Raw genomic sequence first — 26,426 nt, 5'->3', positions numbered from 1 at the left:
CACTGTTTTAAGGTTTTTGTCTTTCTTTGTGTCTGTGTTGCTTATTCAGCTCACTTTTTTGTGACTTTTAGCTATCTGAAATAGCAGAGATGCATACACAATCACATGAACCTTCCTTTATTTATTTGAACATAATGCACACAATTTCTTAAAGAGGCAAATGTTCAGGTTCATATTAGTATTTTTTGCCCCTACTGCGACATGTTTACATGCTTTAATGTTCAAAAAGGTCTTTATTTTTTTCCAGACCATTAACATGCACAAAAACCTACACTAACTACAGGAAAAGGAAAACTCCAGAAAGCATAATAAGCAGAGCAAACAATGCAAAACAAGGTAACATATGTTCGTGTTTCACATTTTATTAAATTATTATTCCTGTTCCTATGATAAACACGGAACACAAAGGGTTAAACATACAACAGCACTGTGCAGTGATTACTACATCAATCTGTTGTGCCTATTGGTAACAACTTCACAATAAAAGTCTTGACTACTCAAAGCTGAGTACTCGATTTTCAGGTTTATATTATATATCTATATAGTATATAGATATATAAACAGTACAGTCTGTGAAAAGCTTTTATTGTCAAGGGCCCTGAAGTAACAGTTAGTGCATATGGGTGAGAGTGCATCGTTAATACAACATTTAAACTGAGTTTAAGACACAATTGAGAACATCAAAATACTCCGGGGCAATACATTAAATAGGAAAATACAACATATGACAACCAAGGACCACAAAATATAAAGATATTTACTTTAAATTAATTCTATACCTCTTTCATAACATATATTTAGCAAAATAAAACTTTATTTTCGGACCTGCTGATCATTCAGCCCAGTTTACAGAGACATGTTGTCAATCTGAAGGGCTGGCTGATGGAGCCAAAGTTGCGTCCGTTAAGCACGTGCATTGATGATTTCAATAAACTCTGGTTTCAGAGAGGCTCCACCCACCAGGAAGCCGTCCACGTCGTTCTGTGACGCCAGCTCTCTGCAGTTACCTGCCGTTACTGAACCTGGTGGACACAGAGGGAGAAACAAAGGGGATTATGTGGGAAATTATCAAATTAGCAAGGGTGCCACCTTCTGTGCAAAACATGAGAAAACAATAGTTTCACTAAATGAATTGAGTACTATGTCATTTACATGGAACCACCCGTCTTTGTGTGAAGGCCTTTAAGACCCCATTTACACACAAACTCAAACGCATACGAAACGCAAACTAACCGAATACGATATCAAAAAAGTTTTCCGTTCACACCAGACCGCTCGGGAGCTGGAACTGTAAGTGGCGCTGTACTTCCGCACAAGACCGCTGGAGACGCTGTAGTCCTCTAAGTGGCGCCACAAAATACACCAAAAGCAGTGAAAGCATGGTTGCCCTTTTGTTTATGCCCCATGGTGGATTTAGCAACATGTAGTTCATGTAATTCTCCATGTCAACTTAGCTACTGACAGTAGCTACTGACCATGCTACAGCAGTGAGCAGCAAGAGCCCAGTCTGCTCTAATTGGTTAGCTGGCCGGCTCTGTTGTGATTGGTCAACTTAGTCAAGCTTAGAGATGTCCCTCCTCTTAGCCTATCACATAAAATGTGTTAGAAAAGCTAGCCAATAGAAGCGCAAGTATCACGTAGTGATTTCACTTTGTTAAAGTGGACCTATCATGCTATATTTGAATAATATAGTGTAGGACCATACCTGTATAAGGCATATTTATACTTTTTATTTTTCTAAATACCAAACAGATCACGCATTTTAGCTATTCCTCATTTCGCTCAATTTAACACTGTCTTTGATGGGCTGATTCTGTGAGAACAGCACCATCTACAGGCCTGGTATATCTACTACAGCGTCTCCAAACGCTTTTGAACGGCAATGTCCGTGGCTGTCTCCTCCTGATTTTTGGAGTTGGCCCAATAGCCGTAGCACCACTTCTGTGACGTCATAGAAGTGTTCAAATCTGGATCAGTCTGTATCAGATCCGTTGCAGCCCCTTTTTAAGAGATTTGGGTATGGAGGAAAATAGAGAGGGTTGTGTTTTCTGACACTTGGTGAGTTCCCTGGAACACCGGGGACACATATTCATGTATAAAAGACGTACAAAAGTGCATTTTGCATGATAGGTCACCTTTAAAGAAGTAACATAGGACTACAATCAAGTTGTTTCACACTACAGGAAAAGGGAAAAAACCCAACCGATAAATATGTTGTTTAATTTCCTTAAACCATACCAAAGTAGGGTTTTAAGATGATAAAAATACTGTATTGTTCCAGTGGGAGTGAAATTAGCACAAGTGGCTAAGAAAACCAACCGCAAATACCAACAAGTCCTCCAACTCATACGACCAAATAGGTAGATTGTTCAAGCCCTTATTACGACCAAATAGGTTGATTGTTCAAGCGCTTATTATGACCTATAATCACGTTTTAAAGTTTTCGACCTCTAGTGCTCCCGTTGAATGCAAAGGCTCCGGAGGGTCGTATATTAAAAAAATAGCCCTCTCTGGAAAATCCTAAATTGTGGAATAGTTTGGCCATTAAAATGCTTTTTTATTAGATTTCTAGCGAGAAGTGTATATTGTACTTTCAGAATCCGCGTCCAGTGGATGTGTAGGATTTATAGTTAGATAGATATTACGAAGATTATTTGAGGTCTTGCCAGGAGAACGTGTATATGCGGCAGTGTCCATGTAAAGTTAGCGCCAACCCTCACCGGGTGAAAACAGTATTTCCGGTCTCGAAGTTTTCATAATAAAACCGTATTCCCCTCACTGTCAAATGATTTTAAAGCTATATCTGCAGTACTCATCCACTAAAAAACATCAGTTTATCCTTTTTCCCATAGGTTTTTCCCTTTCGATTCTGAGAGACACATTTTTTCAGAGGTTTTGATAGGCTAAAACATCGAACTTGAAGCTCGGTGGTTGGATGTTTTAGCCGCAATGCACGTTGGCATATGGTGTTTATGCGATATGAAATCCGAAAACATTTAAAAAAAATTATATAATACTTTATTCCGTGTGTGCTTGCTTTTCTCTTTGAAAGTCATCACATAACGGCATTGTAATACACGGTTCGGCTGCATTAAATATGACATATCTGCCGTAGTTGTTTATTTATAGAGCCCTGATTAGAAGACCTTTGGACAAACTGGAAGAAATGCCGCCGAAACTGAATACGTGACGTGGATCATAAATATATCAGCAATTAAACAACATCTTCAATTTCTCTTCACACAATTCATCTCCTTGTAGTATCAACACTAATTCGGCTGACTTTTATATTTGATCCAATTGGTAGATAGGCTGTATTTACACCATAACGGTGCACAGCTGATAGAAAAGGACTTGTAGTTTTTAAAGATATTACTGATTTTATTTGAATTAAAGAATGTAAATACTGAGTTGAGAGAATAGTTAGGGGTTTTGCGTGATGGGAGACACATCTATGGAATCAGAATTTCAATAGCTTACCATTAAATGACGGATATACCTTTCTTTCTGTGATTTTTTACAAATATATTACATTATATATATAATATATAATATATATTATATATATATACATTATCAGCTATAATATTATAGCAATATCCTGTACAATTATGTGAAAACATGAATGAAACTACACATCTTCAGATGTTATACATACATTAGTGTCCTACACTAATAATACAAAGTTATTATGGCATTGTATGCTGTGTGTTATTTGTAACATCTTCAGAAACTACCTTTCCAACTCCTCACCAGTTGACTGTGTTACAAGTCTATACAGGTTCATGGCACAATGCATAAGCTTCAAATCGAGAGACTGAAACTGTATTTTTCTTTACCGTTCTATTTTAATTTCACAATAAAGTTAATAGTAATATTATGTTTGATATTATTATGCTTTATAGACCACTGTTTTTTTTAACCCGCACCGCCTAGTGGCTAAAGCACGTTATTGAATTTTGTTGTTGAATATGTTATATTTGATGAAAAAATTAAAATATTAAGAGTAGCCTACATACAAAAATAGGGGGAAAGTAGAAGGTCAATGATAGAAATATAGAATAGAAAATATCAAGAAGATACTGTAGTGATCTCTACAATAAAACAGCTAGTGGAGGATGTCCAAAGATATTAATAGGAGGATGTGCAAAACAGACAAACTAATAAGGCTTCATTCAAACATTAAAGAATACTTTAAGTTAAGGTCTTCTTTTGAATAAGAAAACAACTTTGGGGGTATCGAGAGATACATATTAAGTCTGACAAAGTACTTATCGTCTAATATATTGCATAGTTTATTTTGGCACTTGACAATCACCTTCCCTGAATTTGACTCAGGTGTAACTAAAGTCTTCTTTAAGGGTTGTTTATATTTCACATCATCAATCAGAATCTGCAAAGTAACACAAATAAATAGTGGAGTAAAAATACCAGGTTAACCTCAGAATTGTAGTGGAGTAGAACAAAGTAGTATGCTGCTGTAACAAAAACATTTCCCAACTTGGGATCAATAAAGTATATCTTATCTTGTCTTATCTTAAGATGATTGATGGCTACTGCCGTATTTGCAAAATGTGCCCCTGAACCTTGACAAGTGCATGTTTCAGGCTTATCAATGAACAACAGGAGAGGTCACAGACATAAGATCAGCTGTTAAATAAAGCTCTTCTGACCTTAGCTGTCATGTGGGTATATATTAATTCACCCATTTATTAATTATATGCAGTGTTGGAAGTAACGCGTTACTGTAACGCCGTTATTTTCGGCAGTAACTAGTACTCTAACGCGTTATTTTTTTTATTCAGTAACTCAGTTACCGTTACTACATGGTGCGTTACTCCGTTATTTTTTTTAAATAGTCTCGGCTCCCAGACGTTGGTGAGCGGCGCCAACAGCGAGGCGAACAGAGATGAGAACTGTACTTAAGTACAGTACTTGAGTAAATGTACTTAGATACTTCCTGTGTCACATGCGGAGACGCGCTGTGGGCGTGTGTGTGTTTACTAACAAGACTATCATGGCGGCTGCGGAGCTCAAGTCGAGTTTCTCCGCCTGGAGATATTCTCACTATTTCAATTTTGTCGAGCACAAAGAAAAGAACGTTTTAGTTAAATGTAAGTTGTGTCTTGGCGGGTCAAAGATCCTATCTACTGCCCAAAACAGCAATTCAAATATGTTGAAACATCTGCAGAAAGAACATGCTGGGACGAAGCTAGTAGGCTAAGACCACAGACCCAGACTCATCCGACGCCACTCCACCTCCACCTAAGCAACAGCGGCTGGATTTTAACCGAAGGACTGCTAGCCAGGGAAAAGTTGATAAAGCCATTGCACGGTATGATGTAGAACACATGCAGGATATTTCTACTATTTCTATTGCTATTTCTTGATCAACAGATTGTATTATTCTCTAATGCAGGGGTCTCCAACCTTTTTCTAACCGGGAGCTACTTTTGAAAAAAGAAAGTGGCCAAGAGCTACTCATGTTATTTTATATAGATTTCAGTGCACATATCACATTCGTGACTCAAGAGCAGAAACATTAACATTAACATGAATAAACTTGACTTTCTCACGAAGAGAAAAAAAGACAAATAATCACCATGCAATACTGAGTTCTGCTTTAACATCAATAACTACAGTAAACAGTTTTACAGATAAGAGTGCAAAGTTCCTAATTGTAATAATAACATTTCTAGCTCTATAATTTAAATTATTTCAAGCATTTCACAAATTTGTTTCACATGTAAAAGGGGAATATGGCTTGTGCTTTTCTCAACTTGCATCAAGCAAACATATGTCTTCAAACATTCAGTCTGTCACTGCATTGTTGACTTTCTCCTGACTCAGCTAATGTGACACCTGGCACTGCATAGCATCCACCAGAGCACTGTACTGGGGTGTGTATCCTGACAATTTCACTCTGATTGAGTCATTGAGGTGTTCATCAGTAAGTCTTGTCCTGAATTTGGATTTGATAAAGTTCATATCAGAGAATGCTGATTCACAGCGATATGTTGACCCAAATAAGCAGGACAGTTTCAGTGCAGCAGTTTGAATGTTTTTGAATTTCTCTGGGTCCAATAGCTTCCAGAAATCTTTGTCCATCTGATGTGCTTTCAGCTGAATGTCATTCTGGAGATTGATTATCTCCAGCACCAACTCTGAAGCACTGAGACTGAAAAGGCTGGCCAGTTGCTCAGACATGTCAGTAACATCCACGATGTTGAATGGGTTAGCAAGGAAACTTGCACAGGGCTCAAGCTGTTTAAAGTCAAGAAACCTGTCCTCAAATTCCTGCCCAAGCTTAGTTAAGCAGTCACAGTACTTTGATAAGTCAAGAAAGCCAGCAGCAGCTTTATTCTCCTGCAGTACTTTTTGAACAGAGGGGAAATGATGCCATTTATTTCCCTTTACTTGCTGGAGATATAGACACAGATTTGCTTTAAAGGCCTTTACAGCACTAATCATGTCACATACTGTTTTGCCATTGCCTTGTAGCTGGAGGTTAAGCTGGTTTAATTTTCCTGTCAGATCAGTCAAAAAGGCCAGGTCAAGTACCCAACCAGCATCAGATAAGATGGAGGTGTCCTCCCCCCTCTCTTCCATGAAGAGCTTTACCTCATTCAGCAAGGAGAGGAAGCGCTGTAGGATTTTCCCTCTACTCAACCACCTCACCTCAGCATGGAGAAGGAGATCTCCATATTCAGCTGACAGTTCCTCAAGAAAAACTTTGAAGCTCCTGTGTTGCTTTGCCTTCGCTCGGATAGAGTTTATTATTTGTATCACAGGTTTCATGACGTGATTGAAGTCCATAACTTTGGCACAAAGTGCTTCTTGGTGAATGATGCAATGGTAACTCAGGAAACGTGGGAAATATGGATCTGACTTACAATTTGCGATAAAACCGTTGTGGCGACCTCTCATAGCCGGGGCTCCATCAGTTGTTATGGATACAAGCTTCTCCATTTGCACGCCTTTATTTATGAAATAATTCTTAATAGAATTATACACGTCCACACCTCTTGTTGTTGTTTTGAGTGGAAGCAGTGTCAGAAATTCCTCTTTCGCCGTAAAATCCTCAAACACCATCCGGATGAACACAGACAGCTGAGCTGTGTCGCTCGCATCCACCGACTCGTCGCACTGTATGGAGAACCACTTGCACCTGACCATGTCCCGCTCCAACTGTCCCATGGCATCCACTGACAGCGCCGACACTCTCCTCGCCACAGTGTTGTTTCCCAGTTGCACATCGTCAATGGCAGACATTATCTCCGACTTGCTCTTGTGGTCTCTGAACAAAGTCTCTGCCATAACAGACATCGCTCCCTTAAGAACACCGCCATCAGTGAAAGCTTTTTTGTTCTTTGCCAAATACTGAGCGACTCGGAACGATGCTTCTGTAGCTAGGCTAGCTTTCTTGGCAGGCTTCGTGAACAATGACTGCTGCCTTTGTAGCGTAGCTTTTAATTGTTGTACCTTCTCAACGCGAAGGCAACTGCCGGCGGGATACTCCTTTGAAAGGTTTTCGTGAAGTTTTGTGAAGTGCCGCTCGACATTTCCCTTCTTCCCCACCGCAACACTCGAGCCACAAATTAAACACACACACTTGTCTTTGATGCTCGTAAATAAAAATTCATGTTCCCACTCGTCATGAAAGTAGTATATTTTAGATTTCTTCTTTGACGGACCTTCCTCAGTTGTCATGACTGCATCTTACATCTCTTTTTCTCTATTTTCTTACTCTCAAAATATACTACATAAATAAATATGTCTCAACATGTCAACTGCACTTTAGCGCCCTCTGGTGAGCTACTCGGAAAACCTCCGCGAGCTACTGGTAGCTCGCGATCGACGTGTTGGCAACCCCTGCTCTAATGCAATAACAGTACTGAAATGAAGGCTATAAGGGCATTAATGGGAGTCCTTTCTCCAAGTAACTAACGCGTTACTGTTCACAGTAACGCGTTACTTTTTGGCGGAAGTAATCGGTGAAGTAACAGAGTTACTTTTGAAATGAAGTAACTAGTAATGGTAACTAGTTACTGGTTTTCAGTAACTAGCACAACACTGATTAGATGTTTTAAATTTGATAACACCACTGTGTTTCGTATCCCCTAAACCTCCAGGGATGTACACAGTTTAATACTGGCAACTTCTAATTATGGGAAATACGAAAACGTCTTTTAAAACTACAATTCCCAGTAGAGACGTGCCATAGAACATGTTGCGAAACACAATAGCCAGCATGTATAGTTCTGGGGGGGAGGGCTGGGCTGGACACGCTCAAGTCCAGTTTTGGATAGTCTGCCGTGGTTACATTCCATTTCAAAGAGCTGTTTGACGCTCGGCGTAACCTTGTCGCACTGCCACTCCAACATCCAATCACAGAGCTTGAGGACTAATCACGGGGTTTGTAAAGCAAGGCGGATGTTGTAGTCCCAAACGATAACTGATAAAACTGAGTATTCTGGGTAGTGTAGTGTGCAAATACACACATCGCTAAGACCATCCAAACAGGGCCTAGGTTAAACTGACATAAACAAAAAAGAATATTACTGACCTCCGTAGATGATGCGCACAGAGTCGGCCACGTCGTCTGACACGTTGGATCTGAGCCACGCCCTCAACTTCTTATGGACCTCCTGAGCCTGGACGCACATACCACACAAAATTGCACATTCAAATGTGAACCTTAGAAAAGGAAATTACAGTTGAATTCCTGTTTAACGGAACAAATTTTACCAAAATCTAAAACCTTTAATTAATTAACCTTCATTATTCCAGTTTGTTTATCTGGAACATGGACAACTTTTAGTTTTTACATAAATATTAATTCCATAAGAAATCAAAGATATTTTGTTGGAGCTCAGCTGACACTGGCTAAATGTCAGCCCTCTGATGTGAGTATACAGTATTGGGGTTTGTTGTGAAAAAATAACTGGCGGTCAGTTTGAATAATAGCATTTTTATTTTTTAAATGGCCAGAATGAATTAGAAAACAATAAAAAAAATAACCTGTTCAGGTGAGGCTGTCTTGCCTGTCCCAATGGCCCACACAGGTTCATACGCCAGCACCACTTTACCCCAATCGCTCACATTCTCTGGAAAACAGAAACCAATATTTTAAGTATTTCCTGATATTTAACATGAGTATGCAGCCATGCTAACTGAGGTAAAATACCCCAAAACACTGAGCCATCTTACACAGAACAGAAGATAATGCTTGTACTGAACAGCTGAATATTCTGAAGCCTATTCAGAGTTGTTTCCCAGTCCCCATTTTCAGAAGGGTAACAATGTAACACAAACAAGGTACATATATTTCAAAATAAGACACATCCTAAAGGCAAAGCAGCGCAGCAAACATTCATCAATCCTTTAACTTGTTTTCTGTGGGAGAAAATCTCACATTACCAGAGGAACAAGACAAATGTGTCTCAAGATATTCCTCTAACAGCAGAGACTACTGACCTACTGTATTTGCATTTTAAATCAGCGTGTAGCCCACTTTGACTGCAGAAGTAGGCTGCATGAAGATAGAGAGCTGACCAGGGAAAGATCATCAATAAAATACTATAAATCGGTCGTAAGAACCTATATGCAGACACGTGAGGATTATGTGGACCAGCCACAACATTGATATTATTTATGGTCAATGTTCAGCAATGCCTTGGAAACATACATAAGGGTAAATAATAAATCAGTTAATTCTATCCGTAGAGGCAAATCAGCAGGCAAATAGTTACAGCAGAAAAAAAAATCCAAAGGAACAACAATGTAATATTGCATACAAATAAATGATAATAATATCCACTAGTATGCATGAAAAAAAAAAGTAATGACATATAACAAAGTGCCAAGAGAAAAAAAAAAGAGATACTCAAATGTTATTGTAAATTAATTAACATGTTTGTTATTTGCATTTATAAGCGTTTGACATATACCTTTTTCCTATTGCTTTTTGGAAATGAAAGGTTTATTTATTTTGCTTATAGAAAGTCTGTTGTATATGTTCATTCTTATTTATTAAACATTTTTAATAAATGTATATATTTATTTTTCATTTTTGTAAATCTTTTGAAATTAACTATATTCAGTTCAATTTCCTGTATTTACCTGAAATGACCTGCGTCTGAGCGTAGACGACTTCTTCTGTGGTGCCGGCCTCCCTCTCCTCAAGCTTCTCCCCGATGCAAGCGATCACACTCAGGTCACTCTCCAGAGCGTGGGCCACCTGGGGATCAACCACAGCCTCAAGTCTTTACCTGACGTGTTTGCACCATTTAACAACAGGCCGGATTTAACTCACTTAAAAAGATTTGTTGTGGCTCCTATACATCTGGGCAAACAGGTGGAAGTAAACAGCTGTAGAGTCTGACTAATCTGTAGGTAATCTTATTTTATTAACTTTAAATACAAAATAGTCAAATTAAAGCTAAATTAAAGAGTATCCAATATTTTACCTCCTTAGAAGGTCACCCACCCATTGTGCAAAATCCACTTTTCATTTATTTTATACATAAACATGTTTAAAGAGATTCTGAAAGTTTCAGGAAATAATATTCTCTCTCTTTTTGTCTTGATCCATTTATATAAAAACCTGTCTGCAAATGAGCGGATTAGATTTTGGCCACTTATATTTATACTTATATGATATCATAACGTTTTGTTGTCTTGTGTAACTATTAGCCAATAACCAACCAAGGTAACCCCCCCCAAAATATCACCTGAACCTCCTCCTAGAGCACCATTCTGTTCTTTTTAACCAAATATCTCTCAGTGGGGCTTGGGGAGGGGCTCCTTATTTTCATCTAAAGTAACAGACAGAGAATCAGCACTTTTGAAACAAGGCTGAAACAGAGGGGATTATGGGATGCTGCAATGCATGATCTGTTTGGTATTTAGAGCCAAACACTTCAGAGACATGTTTTGTATATATCTGAGACCCATAATATATTGATGAAAAACAGTATAATAGGAGACCTTTAAATACGACAGGTGTAGCTTATTTTCTTCCCTACACACTTGCCAGTATTTATATTATTATTTGTATAAATACTAAACAGCGTCCACCTCCACACATTTCCTACAGCAGCAGGAGGAAGCGGCCCACCTTCTGACCAATCAGCTCGTCACTTTCCCCAAAAACATGGCGGCGCTCAGAGTGTCCCAGTATCACCCATTCTGCCCCGCAGTCCTTTATCATGGCCGGACTGTAAGGAGAACAAACATTTGACTTCATGTGATCATTTATTTAAAAAGGCATCAGCCTGCAGTATTATTAATAGATCGGATGCATTGTTGATTCATTCATATTGCATTCATCCAGTGGGTGAGATACCTGATCTCCCCCGTGAACGCTCCCTTGGCCACATTGTAACAGTTCTGGGCTGCGACTCCGATCCTGAGATCCAGCATGCAGCGGGCGAAGTCCAGGTAGATGGAGGGGGCTCCACACACCACCTCTGAAAAAATGAGTTCATCGTGACTTTAATTTCATCCTCATCTGTGACTTCTTCTATTTCTATTTCCACTAGTCTCACGTTGATGCCAACATGTGCCTTAGGCCCTGGACTGATAAGGTTAATACAATTACATTTAATTGGGTTACATTTATTTTCAGGGGACTTCCATCACTTATAGCAGCAGAGTGGAAGTAAAACCTACTCCTGTTAGAGCACTGCACACAGATTTGGGTTATTTTCCCTGTGATAAGTTTCAAATACACTTATGTTATTGAAACTAGGATGGTGTTGTCACTTTGGTTTTCTACTCTGAATAAATATTCTTACACTATTAGTTATGGATGTCCATGTCCACTAGTACAATAAGAATGAGAAGTTCTCTAAAATAATTACAAAGAAGCTTAAAATAATGACTTCAAAATATAACTTATTTATCACCAAATTATTGACCTATTTATCTCAATATAACGACTTGGTATTTCAAATAAATGACTTAATATATCAAAAAAGGTGCTCAATACCTACAAATATTGAATCAATATCTTTCAAATATTGACTTAAACTTAAAAAAAATATTTGAGTTTGTGAAAACATACTGTAGCCTATATGGCCTTGTTCAAAGCATTTACCCGAAATCTGCACACGGTTTCTGCAAATATCTCAAAAGAATCTCAGAAATATTGGCTTAATATCTCAAAATAATGACAGAGCATCCCAAAATAATACTCAGTAGCTTAGAAATATTGATATTAAAATAATAAGCACCTTTATTGATATTTTGACTAAGGTATATAGTCCACTGATGTATCATTGTGAGCTTCTAAATTATTACTTTAAGATTGTTTCTCATCATCATGATTTACAGGGTCTTTCTATTATTTTCCGAACTCAATAAAACTAAGAACCAGTGGCATAGCTGTGGGTGGGCCCGGGTGGGCCTGGGCCCACCCACATGCACGTCTGGCCCACCCACAGCCAATCAGCGCATTATAGCGCAGAGCTGGGAAGCCCAGAAGGAAGTGCCACAAACTGCAGTTCCTCTAGTGGCCAACAGAGGATGGATGCAGAAAGGAGCAATTCCCATAGACCCCCATGTTCAAATGCCCAACTTTACAGCAGAAATAAACATGTTTATAGCCTGGATCCAATCAAAGTTATTCTGGATATAGTTAGATTCCACCTTCATGACAATGGAATAGGGAGTGCATTTTTTTAACGTGAGTAAATTAGTAAGTAAAGTAAGTTTTGCCGTGAGTGAATTAAAGTCTTTTTTCTTCTTGAGGTCTGCAGTAAAGCGTGTACACATTTGCTAAATATGAAAAGACTCTCTCAGTGTGTGCCCACTGTGCGACTGTCAAGGATAAACAACTTGTGGCCGCCGAGCCAGTCATGTGTAGGGATGGGTACCGAGCCCCTGTATTAAACGGGCCCCAGGGCTGAATTATTAAAGACCGTGGTACCATTAAGCTCCGACGTTATCGGTCGGTACTGGAGAGAGACATGTAAAACATTAACATATCTGTCATATGTATTATTGCTACACAAACATTATATTGCAGTTTTAGTGTCGCCAACTCCGTTTCTAATATGCAAAAAGACAGCAAAATGCGTCGATGATTATTTTTAGTATTTTAGATCTTTCCAATCCCCGCCTGCTTGCGAGGGGGCGGGGCAGTTTACACACATGCAGCTGCTACATGCAGCAACACACACACACACACACACACACACACACACACACACACACACACACACACACACACACACACACACACACACACACACACACACACACACACACACACACACACACACACACACACACACACACACACACACACACACACACACACACACACACACACACACACACACACACACACACACACACACACACACACACACACACACACACACACACAGGGGTGGACTGGGACAAAAATTCAGCCCTGGCATTTTCTGTCCAGACCAGCCCACTACATTTTCAGCGGACACTACATAGAAGTCCACTAAACTTGCGGCATCTTCTCTCATGCATACTACAAAGGAGAGTCATATTCCTTGATAGCAGTTAACAAATAAAGCACTTAACTATGAACTCAAGGACTAAAATTGACAGCTATATCAATCAATCTTTATTCATAATAGTGTCAAATCACAACAGAAGTTATGTCATGACTAGGGTTGGGACGAGACTAACGGGAAGAACCCTTATGCTACCCTTTCAGTTTTTAGTCTGTGACTGTGAACATCTTTTGGTGTAAGCCCAGTATTAGTTAAAACCAGACTCGGACAATAATAACAAAAAAATATCCTGACAAATAATCTAAATAGAAACATATTACAGACAGTAGCAGCATTAGAGCTGAAACTCACTCACTCATTATGAAACCATAAATAGAGAATTGGAAAAAAAAATATATATATATACTGTAGCTGTGTGAAAAGTCTAAGACATGGGTTACAGGTCTGAATAGATATGCATTCTCATATATGTGTATGTGCACAAGTATGTATTGCTCTATACTTCCTCGTCCGCAGCCAGCCAGCTCCACTCCTCACCAAATACGTGACCTGAAAGAAACAGCAAACAGAACTTGTACTCAGTATCTGTGTATTGACAAATATATGTAGCCATGTAGCCTTTTTGTGACGTAGTGACACTTAGTCAACAAATGTATCTGTCATGAAGGATGACTTAAGTCTCAAAAGAGCCCTAAGGCCTACCTGCATAACTGTTAATTGAACTTAAAAGATATGCAGATGTTTGAAATTAAAACCATCAATATGAAAATCTTCAGCCAGGAAATAATCATAATATAACCTTTTGTTTCAATCTGAGACAAAACAAGTTGCATAATAAACTCACAAAGTCAAGACGAAGCTCTCAGATATGATGGATGACTCAAGCATCATAGAAGAACTTCTAGCAGGTCAGGAAAACCTGTTTGACAGGAGATAATGGTAGCAGAGAATATAAAGAGACATTTATGAATGACCAATTGTCATTTTATCACATATAGTATGTTTCTTCACATAAACCTTTAAACATAACCTTTAAACATACACATATTGCATTCCTCTCACCACATGAAATAAGCTCAGGAACCTAAAAGTGGCCCAGTGAATGATGGAGGAGACAAAGCAGGTCCTCAAAAGGGGACAGAGGGAAAACAACTTCTTAGGCTGTCATATATAGGGTGGTCCACCTAAAAGAGACATGGAAACATTATTAAGTCTCTCATCATCACAAATCAAGTATGAATTCATATAACATTATAAGACACATGACATACTCAACAAATCATAGACTTCTCAAAAAGTGGTGAAGTGGTAAGGGAGCGAATCCTTGAAAATGGACGGAGGGGGAACAACTCCTCAAGATCTCACATGTCAAGTGGTCAACCTGAGAGGGAATCGGATACATTATTAAGTCTCTAATCATCACAAATTAAGTATGATTTCATAAAACATAAAAAATGATAAACTCACCATACTAGAGGAGACTCAACAGCCAAACTTTGGTGCAGTGAAGGTAGAGAGTGGAGGCAGAGAGAGAGCAAGTCCTCGAACATGGACGGAGGGGGAACAACTCCTCAAGCTCTCACATGTCAAGTGGTCAACCTGAGAGGGAATTGGATACATTATTAAGTCTGAAAAATAAATAAAATGTTTTCCTCTGTCCTGCACCTAGAGTTGAAAACTTTTGGGATGTGCGTTTCTTTCAAAACTTTTTTAAAATTATGAAGTATGAATTTATACAACATTAAAAAATACATGATAAACTTACCAAATTCTAACAGTGGTCCCAAATGAGAGAACAAGTCCACATATAGAACAGAGGGAGAACGACTCCTCAAATATATCAGAACAACCTGTAATGGAGAATAATTGATAATTTAGTGTACATGATCACACCATTAAGGATCAACACATAAGCACAATACAACTTCTGAAAATCATCATTAAAATGACAAATAATGAATTACTACATCCATAATGTGTGATGTGTGATAATAACAATAATATTAAATAGTTCTCGCCTTATCAGTGGAGCAGCTTCTTAAGCAGCTCACTCTTCTCTGCAAGTCTGTCTATCACAGAGTCAGAGTCCAAGGATATGAGGATGTCTTTCTCTGTGGCCATCAACATAAATGCCTCCAATTTATCAGATGAGAGGGTGCTTCTGAGTCTGTTTTTAACAAACTTCAAAATTGAAAATGTGCGCTCACAAGCCACCTGTGTGAGGGATAATGTAAGCAGGTATTTATAAGCAAGGCCTAGGACAGGGTATGCATCTGTTAGCATGTTGAAACGGCGAAGTATCTGGTAGCAGCACAGAGGGCATTCTTTGCAGGAGCAACAGCTTATGGGAGTTATCTCAACCTCTTCTGTGTTGTCCTCCTCACCACCTGATCCATCTTCTACTGTTCTTGCTTTGTACTCTGCCAATGGGGATGCCTTCAGCCTGTTCCACTGGAGTGCAAAGCTTTTCAACTCGGCCTGCATATTTTCCTTGGTTGCCCTGCTGTCAAATCCTTGCAAGCACTTGCTTAAGTCTTGAAGGGCAGACTGGGGAAGAGCACTGGTGCAGAGCTGAGGGAAGTTTCTGGGATCCAGACATGCCAAGTCAGCATATAGATTGCCGTGTGTTAAAAAGCGCCTATGAATGGCTTCAATTGCTGTGTCCATGATCCGGTTATGCACATTCACCTCATAGGATTTTTCTGCATCATCCAGGGTCTCATCCTGAGCCATCTCTCCAGGCAAGACTTTCTTCATCCTCCTCCTCTTTTGTGGCAGTGTTGCCTCCACTTCAATGTCCGTGTCATCTCTCTCTTGGATTTCTGTGTTTGTCCAGTTGACAAATGTGTCTGCTGCTTTTTTTACAGATTCAAAATCTCTTCCCAAGCTTTTCAGCATATCCTGTGTCGATGCCACCATTCTGTGAGCAGAGAGGATGTCCAATCCTGCCGTCTGAAGGTATTTAGACAATGGAGAGGTATGTTCAAATATGCGGAGGAAGATTTGAGCCGTCAAGATCGTCTCATACTTGAGCAATGACTCTGCATATCCTCTGGCCATGACACGGATACATGGTTTCACTGTTGCCTGTTTCTGTATAGCTGATAATGTCAACAGCACATCAACGTACAGACCATCTTCCGGTTTTCCAAAGAAGCCAAACACCTTCTTCAGGGCCTCATGCTTGGCCCACCAGCGTGTCTCGCCAATAGGAGCAAGGCGTCTACGTCTCTTGTTTCGGCCTGAGTCTTCCCATACATTCATCCTTTTATATGACTCTTTGATGAATACCGCAATGCCATTGAGGAGCGCAAACAGGGACCCACTCTCAATAACAATCTGGGTTGTGTTTGCAAGCACCAGATTTAGTACATGTGCGTAGCACCATATATGCACCTGGTTTGGAGATTGTGCAGACAATAGTGAGGAGAATCCTTTGTATTGGCCTTGCATGTTTGATGCCCCATCAGTCGCATTTCCAATGCACATGGTCTTGCTGAGGCCCATTTTGTCCAGAACTTCTGACAGCATGTTGACAAAGGCCTGTCCAGTGGATGAACTGCACTTCAGCACTGCAACAAGCCTCTCATGAACAACATCACTAACATACCTCATAATTATAGAGCATTGATCCTGAGAGGTGATGTCCTGTGTTGTGTCCAGCTGCACTGAAAACATTCCTGCTTTCTTGATATCACTGGAGATGTTTTCTTGAATCAGATGGTGAATTGCATCTATCACTGAGTTGACTGTAGTTTTGGAGAGTAAAGTTACAAGGGAGCCTCTGCCTCTCGTGCCACCAGACAAATGCAACTTTTTGCTGTTCTCAATGCAGCTGTCCAGGTGCTCTTTTAAACAGAAATCATACTTCCCCAGTAGAAGTATGAGTTCCAAGAAATTACCATGATCAACTGTGTGGTCTTCCAGAGTATATGCTGCCTCATTTTCTGACCTCCTGTATGCAAGCCCCCTCTTCCCAAGAACCTTGATGACATCTATGATGCGCTCCAAAACCTGCCGTCTCTTTCTGACCTGCTCTCTGTGCGCCGACATCTGACTGCCACCAAACACACTGCTGATATCAGCACTGGCGGATTTCAAGAGGTAAGCTTCAGCACAGTTTCTGTGTCCACTGCTTCTCTCATGCTCCTCTGTGCGCTGGTGTATATGCCTCCAATCTGACATTCCACTGATGAACAGACTGCTATCAGTTTTCTTACCGAATGCCATGCAGATGAAACAATACAGCATGTGACGCTCTGGACAGTATGTCAGCCACCTTCTACTGGTGCCGTCTCTGCTACAGAACACTTTCTGCACCACTGGATTGCTACTTTTTTGCTGAGGATGGTAATTTAAAAATGACTGGAGATTTCTCTGATCAGGTTGTGAAAACAAATCTGTTATTTGACTGGCACACTCATAGCTCTCAACAGCTGTTTCCCTCTCAGGTGATCCTGTATTTGGGCTGACACACTCCTCACTCTCTCCAGCCTTTTCCCTCTCAGGTGATCCTGTCTTTGGGCTGACATACTCCTCACTCTCTACAGCCTTTTCCCTCTCAGGTGGTGCAGTCTTTGGGCTGCCTGAATTGGTCTGGCTCTCTCCCTGAACTGACCAGCTGGACTTGCCCTGAACCTGTCTGGGCTGGACATAGGGAAAGCATTTATCATTAGATGGGGAAATAACTCAAAACTACAGAATAATGTACAAGATAAAAGATTAGTTCATATTGAACGAAACGTTCGCGAGCGTAACAACACTAGTGGCTTTGCCATGTTTTCATTATGAAACTTAGTGTTTTCCAATGCAAAAAAGTCAGATCTTTGTGACAATACCTGAAAATGCTCAAGACAGCACTATACACAGCCATTTGAAAACTACAGTAAAAGTAACACATTTACAAAGAAATTAAAGTTACACACAAATTATGAAATAGTTATCACCTCAGTAAACAATAAATGAATTGAAAGATTACAATAAATTCAATGGCAAATATTGCAAATTAATCTAATTATTTCCTATAGGTTTACTTATATTTTTTGCTAAAATTCAAAGTATCTCATCTGTATTTACAATACAGCTTGATTCTGCAGCTTCATCTCTACTTACAGCTCGTTGGTCCATGTGAACGTTTACTGTTGCTATGGCTACAAGAAACCGCTGACGTTAGCAGCTCTTAGCTAGCCTAGCTAAATCATCTGAACAATAAAAACCCATAATATCACAATTCGGCATATTTAAACAAAATCAACCACAACTACCAACATTCACAGCCCTTCAACTCTGGGTTAATATGTTGTCACAAGTAGGACTATGCAGTTAATTAGGTCACATCACATTCAATGTAAAAATGTTTTCTACTTTTTTTTTGGACATGTCTCAAAAATGTAGCCTAGCCAGCCCAGGCTAACGTTACTTACGATGTATGCCTCCACTCGCTCGTCTCCCGGCGCAGAAGCACCTGCTGGGGCGGTGACCACGGCACCAAATAGGTCCGTCAATTTAGAATATTTAGCAGCCTCCACCTCCAGAGACTTTAGCTTTTTAAGTCGCAGTTTTTCAGCGCCACCCGGGCGTTTCTTCTGCTTATCCATTTTCAGCTCAGCAGCAGGCAGCCCGTCCCGCGACTCCCACCCATGCCATGAGGTCCCGTCCCGCCCCACCCTGGTTTGTGTTGTGATTGACAGCACTGTCAGGGCTCTCTGAGCTTATCAGCTCATGATTGATTGACAATGACAAACAATAGACCAATAATATGTGTCGATGCTGGCAACACACTGCTAGCCCTCTGTAGCCAATTGGCCGGCCCAATTGGAGGGAATTTAGAGGAAAAAAAACGAAAAGAAAAAAAAAACATTGCGGACCGGCCCACATTGGGTCAACGGCCCACCGGGACGATGCCCGGTATGCCAGATGGCCAGTCCACCCCTGCACACACACACACACACACACACACACACACACACACACACACACACACTGAGGAGATGGCAGAGAGAACGCGCTCCGAGGTGTGGTTAAACTTTACCCGTCTCGATGCTCGTTACCAAAAGTGCAATAAGAGTTTAGCATGTAGGTCGCTTTTAGTTTTGGATAAAATTAAGATTTTTCAGGCTTTTAAAAAACTGAATGATGACTATTTCAAGATTTATCTGAGTTTGATGAGACTTTGTTTTGCCTAAGGGTGCCGGTAACACGAGCAATTTGTCTAAACATTTAGCAAAAGTGCACGACATTCAGACGGAGAAATGCACCGGCTTCGACTGTCTTTCTGGTAGCGCTGTAGCCCCCCCCCCCCCCCCCCCCCCCCCCATCCACGAGTAACGTTTCCACGCCAGGTGTTATGAATGCTAGCAGCGACACACGGAGTTAACTCTATTATACAAACATGGGTTGATGATTAGAGGTAACTGAGTTATTTATTTTGTTAAAGTTTCAGCTATTCTGTTTACAGTTCTTTCCGATTATTTAATACGATTGTTTCTTTTGATGTGAAATATTATGTATTTAATTTAACACTAGAACCGCCAACGGGGTCAATTTGACCCAGAGCTGTTTTTTATTGTATGTAACTTTTTTTCAATAACATATTAAAGTCTCCCAGTCCGTGACTTTTCCTGAAAGTGTGTTATGTAGCACCCTATGTTGTTAAAAATGGTCAATATGAAGTCAGATTGAAGAAATCGGCAAAATAATTGCCATTTATACCTATTTCCGCCAAGCGGGTCATATTGACCCCACCTCTTTTCGCCCCTATTGATTTTGCGTGTAAACAAACATGACGTGTTGCTATAGCAACGCCTTTTGTCTACTGCAGTTCCTTATAGATTGAGAGATAGATTGAGAGAGAGAGAGAGATAGAGAGAGATAGATTGATAGTGGCAGTCTGTAGTGAAGGAGCGTGCTCCCGCTCACGGGAGACTGCTCGCGCTGCCCTCCGCAGCAAACAGCTGTTTGCTGCTTGCGCTGCCCTCCGCAGCAAACAGCTGTTTGCTGCTAGCGCTGCCCTCCGCAGCAAACAGCTGTTTGCTTTTCACCCAACAACGACAACCGCCTCACGAAACCCTATGTTGTACCGTTAATAAACGAAACAATTTAACAAAATTGCTTGTCAAAATACCAGTCACAGGACCATTTTTCTTTTTAAAGCAATACTTTTACTTTGAAAATCAATGCATTCTAATGCTGGGTTTTGACCCCGGTGGCGGTTTTAGGTATAAAAAATCTCTGGCGGTTCTAGTGTTAAATAAAAAGCAATGCTAGTTTTGTTCACAATTTGTTTAGTTAGTTTACCTTCTTTTTTTCTCCAAAAAAAACGATAAAAAATGTCACCGGATCGATAAGCGGTATCGATAAAAGTAGTAGTAGGCCTACCGTTAAAACCTTAACGATACCTATCCCTAGTCATGTGGATGTCAGTATAACACAGATTCTGAGGCCGCCGTGCCTATGTTTTTGTTTTCACTGCTAGTTTATGCTTATGTTCAATTAGTGCATTAAAAAATCATTCAAATCATTAATTAAGTTTCAGCTCAGACCCCACGCTTAATAAGTCTCCCCTGGCCCACCTACATTTCTCCAGGCCCACCCACACAATAATTCCTGGCTACGCCACTGCTAAGAACATATAAAATGCAGTGCTGCAAAAATTACAATATTGTACCTTGAGATGTAGTGGAATAAAAGTACGACATGGCAAAAAGTCAAGTCAAATGAGACTTAAAGACACTTGAGTGCATTGACTTAGTTACTTTCCAGCCCTGAGGATAAGACAGAAACGTCAGAGGCCGTTATGCAACTCATCCTGATCACATCTCATCCGAGCAGCAGTATCTCCTAACTGTCATTCTTTAACGATATATTTTCATTATCTCTGCACCCTATAACCTGCAGTTAATGTGCAGCAGATATAATAAACCCACAGACACGGCATTATCCGTTACTTACCGGTCTGGTCGTGAAGGCTGGCGGTGTTCAGGGTGGAGATCAGCTCCTCCAGGCTCTCCTTGTTCCCGTTCATCTTCCAGTTCCCTCCCACGAAGAAGTTTCTCTGCGCCATGGCCGGCTGAAGGTGTCTGATACCCGGGGAGGAGAGGACGTGCAGTCCGGAGGATCACTTCAGCTGCTGGTGGGTATAAGGGGCTGTAGGAAATATCACAACTCAACACCGGGACGGCTAAAACATCCCTCTGCTTCTTGTTCGCTGCACGGTGAATTACCGCCACCTGTCGTTACAAGGAAGTACTGTGGACTTACTAACTAACAAAAAAAAGGCAACAAAAAAGATAAAAATAATGAAAACACCCCAAAAGTTTACATTTCAAAAAAAGTATTTGTCAAACACAAATGTGGTTTTGGTTGCCTTTTTATTACTAATGTTCATTATATAATATTTGTTTATATTCTACGGAAAAGGTTGTTACATTTGAATGTGAAATGTTCCCATAAATACAATTAATTGTAATAACTAATAATTGAATGTAATAGAAATGGTATCTTTCCTTTATATTATCTACATCTACAGAATAATATACATTATAATCTAATGCATGTGTACTGTAGGCAATTTGTCATTTTGCAATTGTTCTGAAGCATAGCTTTTCTTAAACATGTAAAATATTTTTAAGCATGCTGTATTCAATGTACAGTAGACTGCCATTCAAATTACCATTTTCAATAACAATAAAAACCTAAATAACTGTGGGGGTAACTTCTGAAGCAATTGGATCAGGACTCAAAGAGAGACACGATGGAGAGCTGGAGCTTTGATGGCAAACACTGACGGTTTATCTTGGAGCTTCGGCCGGAGAAATCAGGAATGCAGGTTGAGGTGCAAAAATAAGGATTTTATTTACCCAATATAATATATTTAAGCAATAGCTCACGACAGGCCGTGGTATACGCTCAGTATTTCACGGCTAAGAACCAATCAGATTGCTTGATTTGACTTGTCCGTTTTATAAGTACAGTTTTAAGATGGGTAATAAAATCAATTAGGTTTAAACAAAAAGGTGCAGATATAAACAGACACAATCTAGCATTTAACGCATAAACAAAACGTCACAAAAATAGGTGACATCCTGTGTGCTCTTCTGCCCAAGAGCAACTCACATACCCGCCCTCATCTCCACACTGCAGGGAATTTGTAGCAATACTGGCCAGTCCATTGTTGCGGGGAAAAGGCTGTAAAAAGGGGTGGCTTAAATGGAGTGGCCTCTTTAAACACCCCTCAGGGTTTGAGATGAATGGCGTAGTCCAATTAGCTGACATATCTATAAAGGCAGGTGTTTTCTATCAGCTCAACCTTTTGCCAGCTGCAAGGTGAGCTGTAAGACACTGACAATAGGATTACACACAACACAATTAACAATAGATATTTTAAACATGATTGCGTGCACTCAATCTAGCAAAATAAAGCTGTTTCAAATCAATGTGTCTGTGTATTAGTGATGGCGAGATGAAGCCTTATGAAGCTTTGTAGCTTTCCAGCCAATTGGTTCGCAAAAGGGTACATCTCATGAGGCTTCATCATGGGCTTCATTTGAACACAAACCCCCCTGTTGGTCAAAGTGTGTAAAACAGGCAGATTGGACATCTCAAAAGTGTGCTGTATCTCATACCGAGTTCCCAATGAGTAAAGCCTTAGAATAACTCTAAACAACGAACATTAAATCATATTTTCATTTTAACAATATTGTTTTTATTCCAGTTTATTGATTGTGATTGAAAAGCCTAAGGAGGCTGGTAAACATTGCAAAGAGGGATTTGTATTCCTTAATAATATTCCTAAACTTAACCATGTTGTAGCCTGAAAAAAGGCTAAACCATTTCAAAGAATACATTTATTAACTACATTATCTCATTTAGCTGTAGCTTTTATAAACAACCAAAAAGACGTATTGTTCAGTCGTTGAACCAGGGACCCTGCGGTCGTGAGTCAACTGCTTTCTAGCTGAGACACAGCACACACACTGAATTTCCCTGAAAACACTCTACAATATTTATTCCTGTATTTATTCATTTATTTATTCATGTTTTTATTCCTACATTTATCTATGCTTGTATCTATTTATACTTATGACATGTTCCGACCTCTATATAAGTGAGGGTTTGAGCTCTTTTAATTCCATTCCATGGTTCTTATTATACATCCATGGGTATTATGAGCGTTGTGGTTCAACGGTTCAAACATGGGTTCAACCGATCGGAATCACTTTCTGAAGCAATCACGTGGTATCGACAGGCAGCGAGGCTTCGTTTGTCATTAATGACGTCACTGGCCCAAAACGATACAAGCCTCGATACATGCTTCACAAAATGCTTTGGGGATTACTCGACACACGCTCCGAAGCCTCGGCGCAATACATAACATCACTACTGTGTATGTCTGATGTAAACAAAAGCATAACCTTTAGGATGTTTGTTCGTTTGTGAGGCTTGTAGCCCTCACACTAAGGGTAATCAACATTCTTCATTAGTTAGACTAAACAGCTGAGGACACTGAATCACATTTGTTGTCGCTTATGGCTCGGGGTCATCTACACCCCGAGAAGGATGTGTTCCAGGTGTCCCATAGCAATGACTATCTCTGACCGAGAGTTGACCGGTCATAAACTGGTAACAACAACAACTTGCAAAGGCAGCCCCTCCTAGGGGACCTATCATGCAAAATGGACTTTTGTACGTCTTTTATACATGAATATGTGTCCCCGGTGTGTCAGGGAACTCACCAAGTGTCAGAAAACACAACCCTCTCTATTTTCCTCCATACCCAAATTTCCAAAAACGGGGCTGCAACGGAGCTGATACAGACTGATACAGATTTGAAATTGTTATGACGTTAGAAACGGGGAGCTATATGGGCAACTCTCCACCTATTAGGGGAATGAGAGGTTGCCGTGGCATGGTAACAGCATGATAACCTGACACCCGTGCCTCGCCCCCCTCCTTTGCGTGGTGTTTATGCCATATGAAATCCGAAAACATTTAAAAAAAATAATATAATACTTTATTCCGAGTGTGCTTGCTTTTCTCTTTGAAAGTCATCACATAACGGCATTGTAATACACGGTTTGGCTGCATTAAATATTACACATCTGCCGTAGTTCTTTATTTATAGAGCCCTGATGAGAAGACCTCTAGAGTCTAGACAAACTGGAAGAACTGCCACCAAAACTGAATACGTGACGTGGATCATAAATATATCAGCATTTAAACAACATCTTGCATTTCTTTTCACAAAATGCGTCTCCTCGCAGTATCAATAGTAATTCGATAATTAAAAATACCAGGTTAACCTCTGAATTGTAGTGGAGTAGAATTACAAAGAAACAATGAGCTGTCATGTGGGTATATATTAACCTGTTAATGCTGCCCGTTATGGACACAAGCAATTTTCACCCATTTATTAATTATATATTTTAAATTTGATAACACCAATGTGTTTAATACTGGCAACTTTTAATTGTGGGAAAAACTAAAATGTTCCCAGTCTCAGATGTTCAGTCAAATCGGTTTGCTCTGCGACAGAGATGACATTGTCTTATTGTCATGGTGTTGGTATTATTACAGTTAAATCTATTCTAGTGCATTGCTGTATAGCCACAACGCCATGCATTAACATTTGCATGTCCACCCTGCTGCAGTCTTCAGCTGTGAGTCACGCTGCTGCTGTGCGTTGACCTGGCAAATGAAACTTCCCTGGAGACTAATTTGTCCACCAGAGCTCGAGAGCTGCACCTGCAGGGGAAAAACCCCCATCATTTCCTATGTGTACGTGTAGATAACAATTAATAATCAGTGTAATTTCACCCCATATTTAAGATCATCCCACAGCCATTAAGCACAAACACACCGACTCGGACATAGTGTTAACGCAGAATTCTATGTTTATTAGAAAGATCTTCAACAAACATTTCGTCTTTTGTGTAAAAGTACTAACAAAATGCAGCTGAACCCAGGGGAGTAAAATGAAGTTTACGGGGTCTTTACAGAATGTTTTCACAGGTCGGACCGTCTCACAGCCTGCTAGCCTGGCTCCACCTTGGAAGCTTCATTTCTCTGGGTGTCTCATTGGATTTTCCGTGGTGAAACAGGGAAACAGCAGCGGCCATGTTTGATCAAAGTCTGCCGGTGGTTTGCAGGAGGAAAATGGCAGCTCTACCGTACAAACATACTCCGGATATGTGCAGCCCAAAACAAAAATAAAGTACAGAAAAAATAAAGACACTGTACATAGACTCTCCATCCTAATGTGTTAAACTATAAAATACAAATAAATGTACATATCAATATTTTATCTAAATAAGTGCAGGGCTCTTTTACAGGTCACCGACAATAACAAAAATAAATCTGTACGCCTACAGTCTTATTTTCAAGTGTTCCTTCTTTTTTATTGTCAAAAATCGATATGCGTTTAATTGATTCTCAATAGGAGCTTCTGCTCTGTAATCCTTTTTGATTAATGAGCTCTTTTATTTGTTTACATTATCAGTGTTAGAATATTCCCGCCAACAATACAACTCTCTTGTACATACAGCGGGATGCATCGCGCACTGTTTACCTGATGCCATTTATACAACGTGACACACTCGCAACCTCTCATATTTTGCATACATGTATAAGGAAGAAGCAGAGAGGGAGAGAGAAAGATCTGTGCTCAAACATCTGCGTCCTCTAACCTCACTTGTCTCCTAGTTTACTTTCCTCTCCTCTCCTCCTCCCTATCTCCACACTTTTACTCTCCCTGCCCTCATCTTCCACTCCTCCTCCTCCTCCTCTCTCTCGTACGGTGTTTTTCCGGGGCGCTTTAGTTCCACAGTTTGAGGAAGCTGTCCCAGGATCCTGTGCAGACACCCATACCGTCAGCAGGGACACCGGTGCAGCTCACCCTGTTGTCGTGGCCGGACAGCACACCTGGAGGAGAAA

General features: G+C 40.1%; 2 protein-coding genes and 1 long non-coding RNA gene across 3 annotated transcripts; all 3 read right to left on the bottom strand.

The window, feature by feature from the left end:
- Nucleotides 1-346: 346 nt before the first annotated feature.
- On the bottom strand, nucleotides 347-22,630 carry LOC307023282 (triosephosphate isomerase). Its single transcript, XM_079656468.1, has 8 exons — nucleotides 22,615-22,630; nucleotides 21,447-21,641; nucleotides 11,348-11,471; nucleotides 11,120-11,219; nucleotides 10,123-10,240; nucleotides 9,022-9,107; nucleotides 8,567-8,654; nucleotides 347-1,022 (listed from the first exon to the last, which is right to left on the bottom strand). The coding sequence occupies exons 2-8, from the start codon at nucleotides 21,556-21,558 to the stop codon at nucleotides 904-906; spliced, it is 747 nt and encodes a 248-aa protein (XP_079512594.1). The 5' UTR covers nucleotides 21,559-21,641; nucleotides 22,615-22,630; the 3' UTR covers nucleotides 347-903.
- On the bottom strand, nucleotides 14,339-15,407 carry LOC307023283. Its single transcript, XR_013803647.1, has 5 exons — nucleotides 15,262-15,407; nucleotides 14,964-15,095; nucleotides 14,768-14,877; nucleotides 14,559-14,680; nucleotides 14,339-14,415 (listed from the first exon to the last, which is right to left on the bottom strand). It is a non-coding gene; the product is annotated as an uncharacterized lncRNA (long non-coding RNA).
- LOC307022023 (uncharacterized protein) lies at nucleotides 16,366-19,093 on the bottom strand (the record flags this gene model as incomplete). The annotated part of the gene is made up of 3 exons (XM_079654593.1): nucleotides 16,366-16,448; nucleotides 16,631-18,143; nucleotides 18,920-19,093. 3 exons carry the CDS (start codon nucleotides 19,091-19,093, stop codon nucleotides 16,366-16,368), a joined length of 1,770 nt encoding a protein of 589 aa, XP_079510719.1.
- Nucleotides 22,631-26,426: the final 3,796 nt, after the last annotated feature.

Source organism: Notothenia rossii (genome assembly GCF_949606895.1).
Source record: "Notothenia rossii genome assembly, chromosome: 10".
NCBI lineage: Eukaryota > Metazoa > Chordata > Actinopteri > Perciformes > Nototheniidae > Notothenia > Notothenia rossii.
This window is presented reverse-complemented; position numbering and strand designations above follow the sequence as displayed.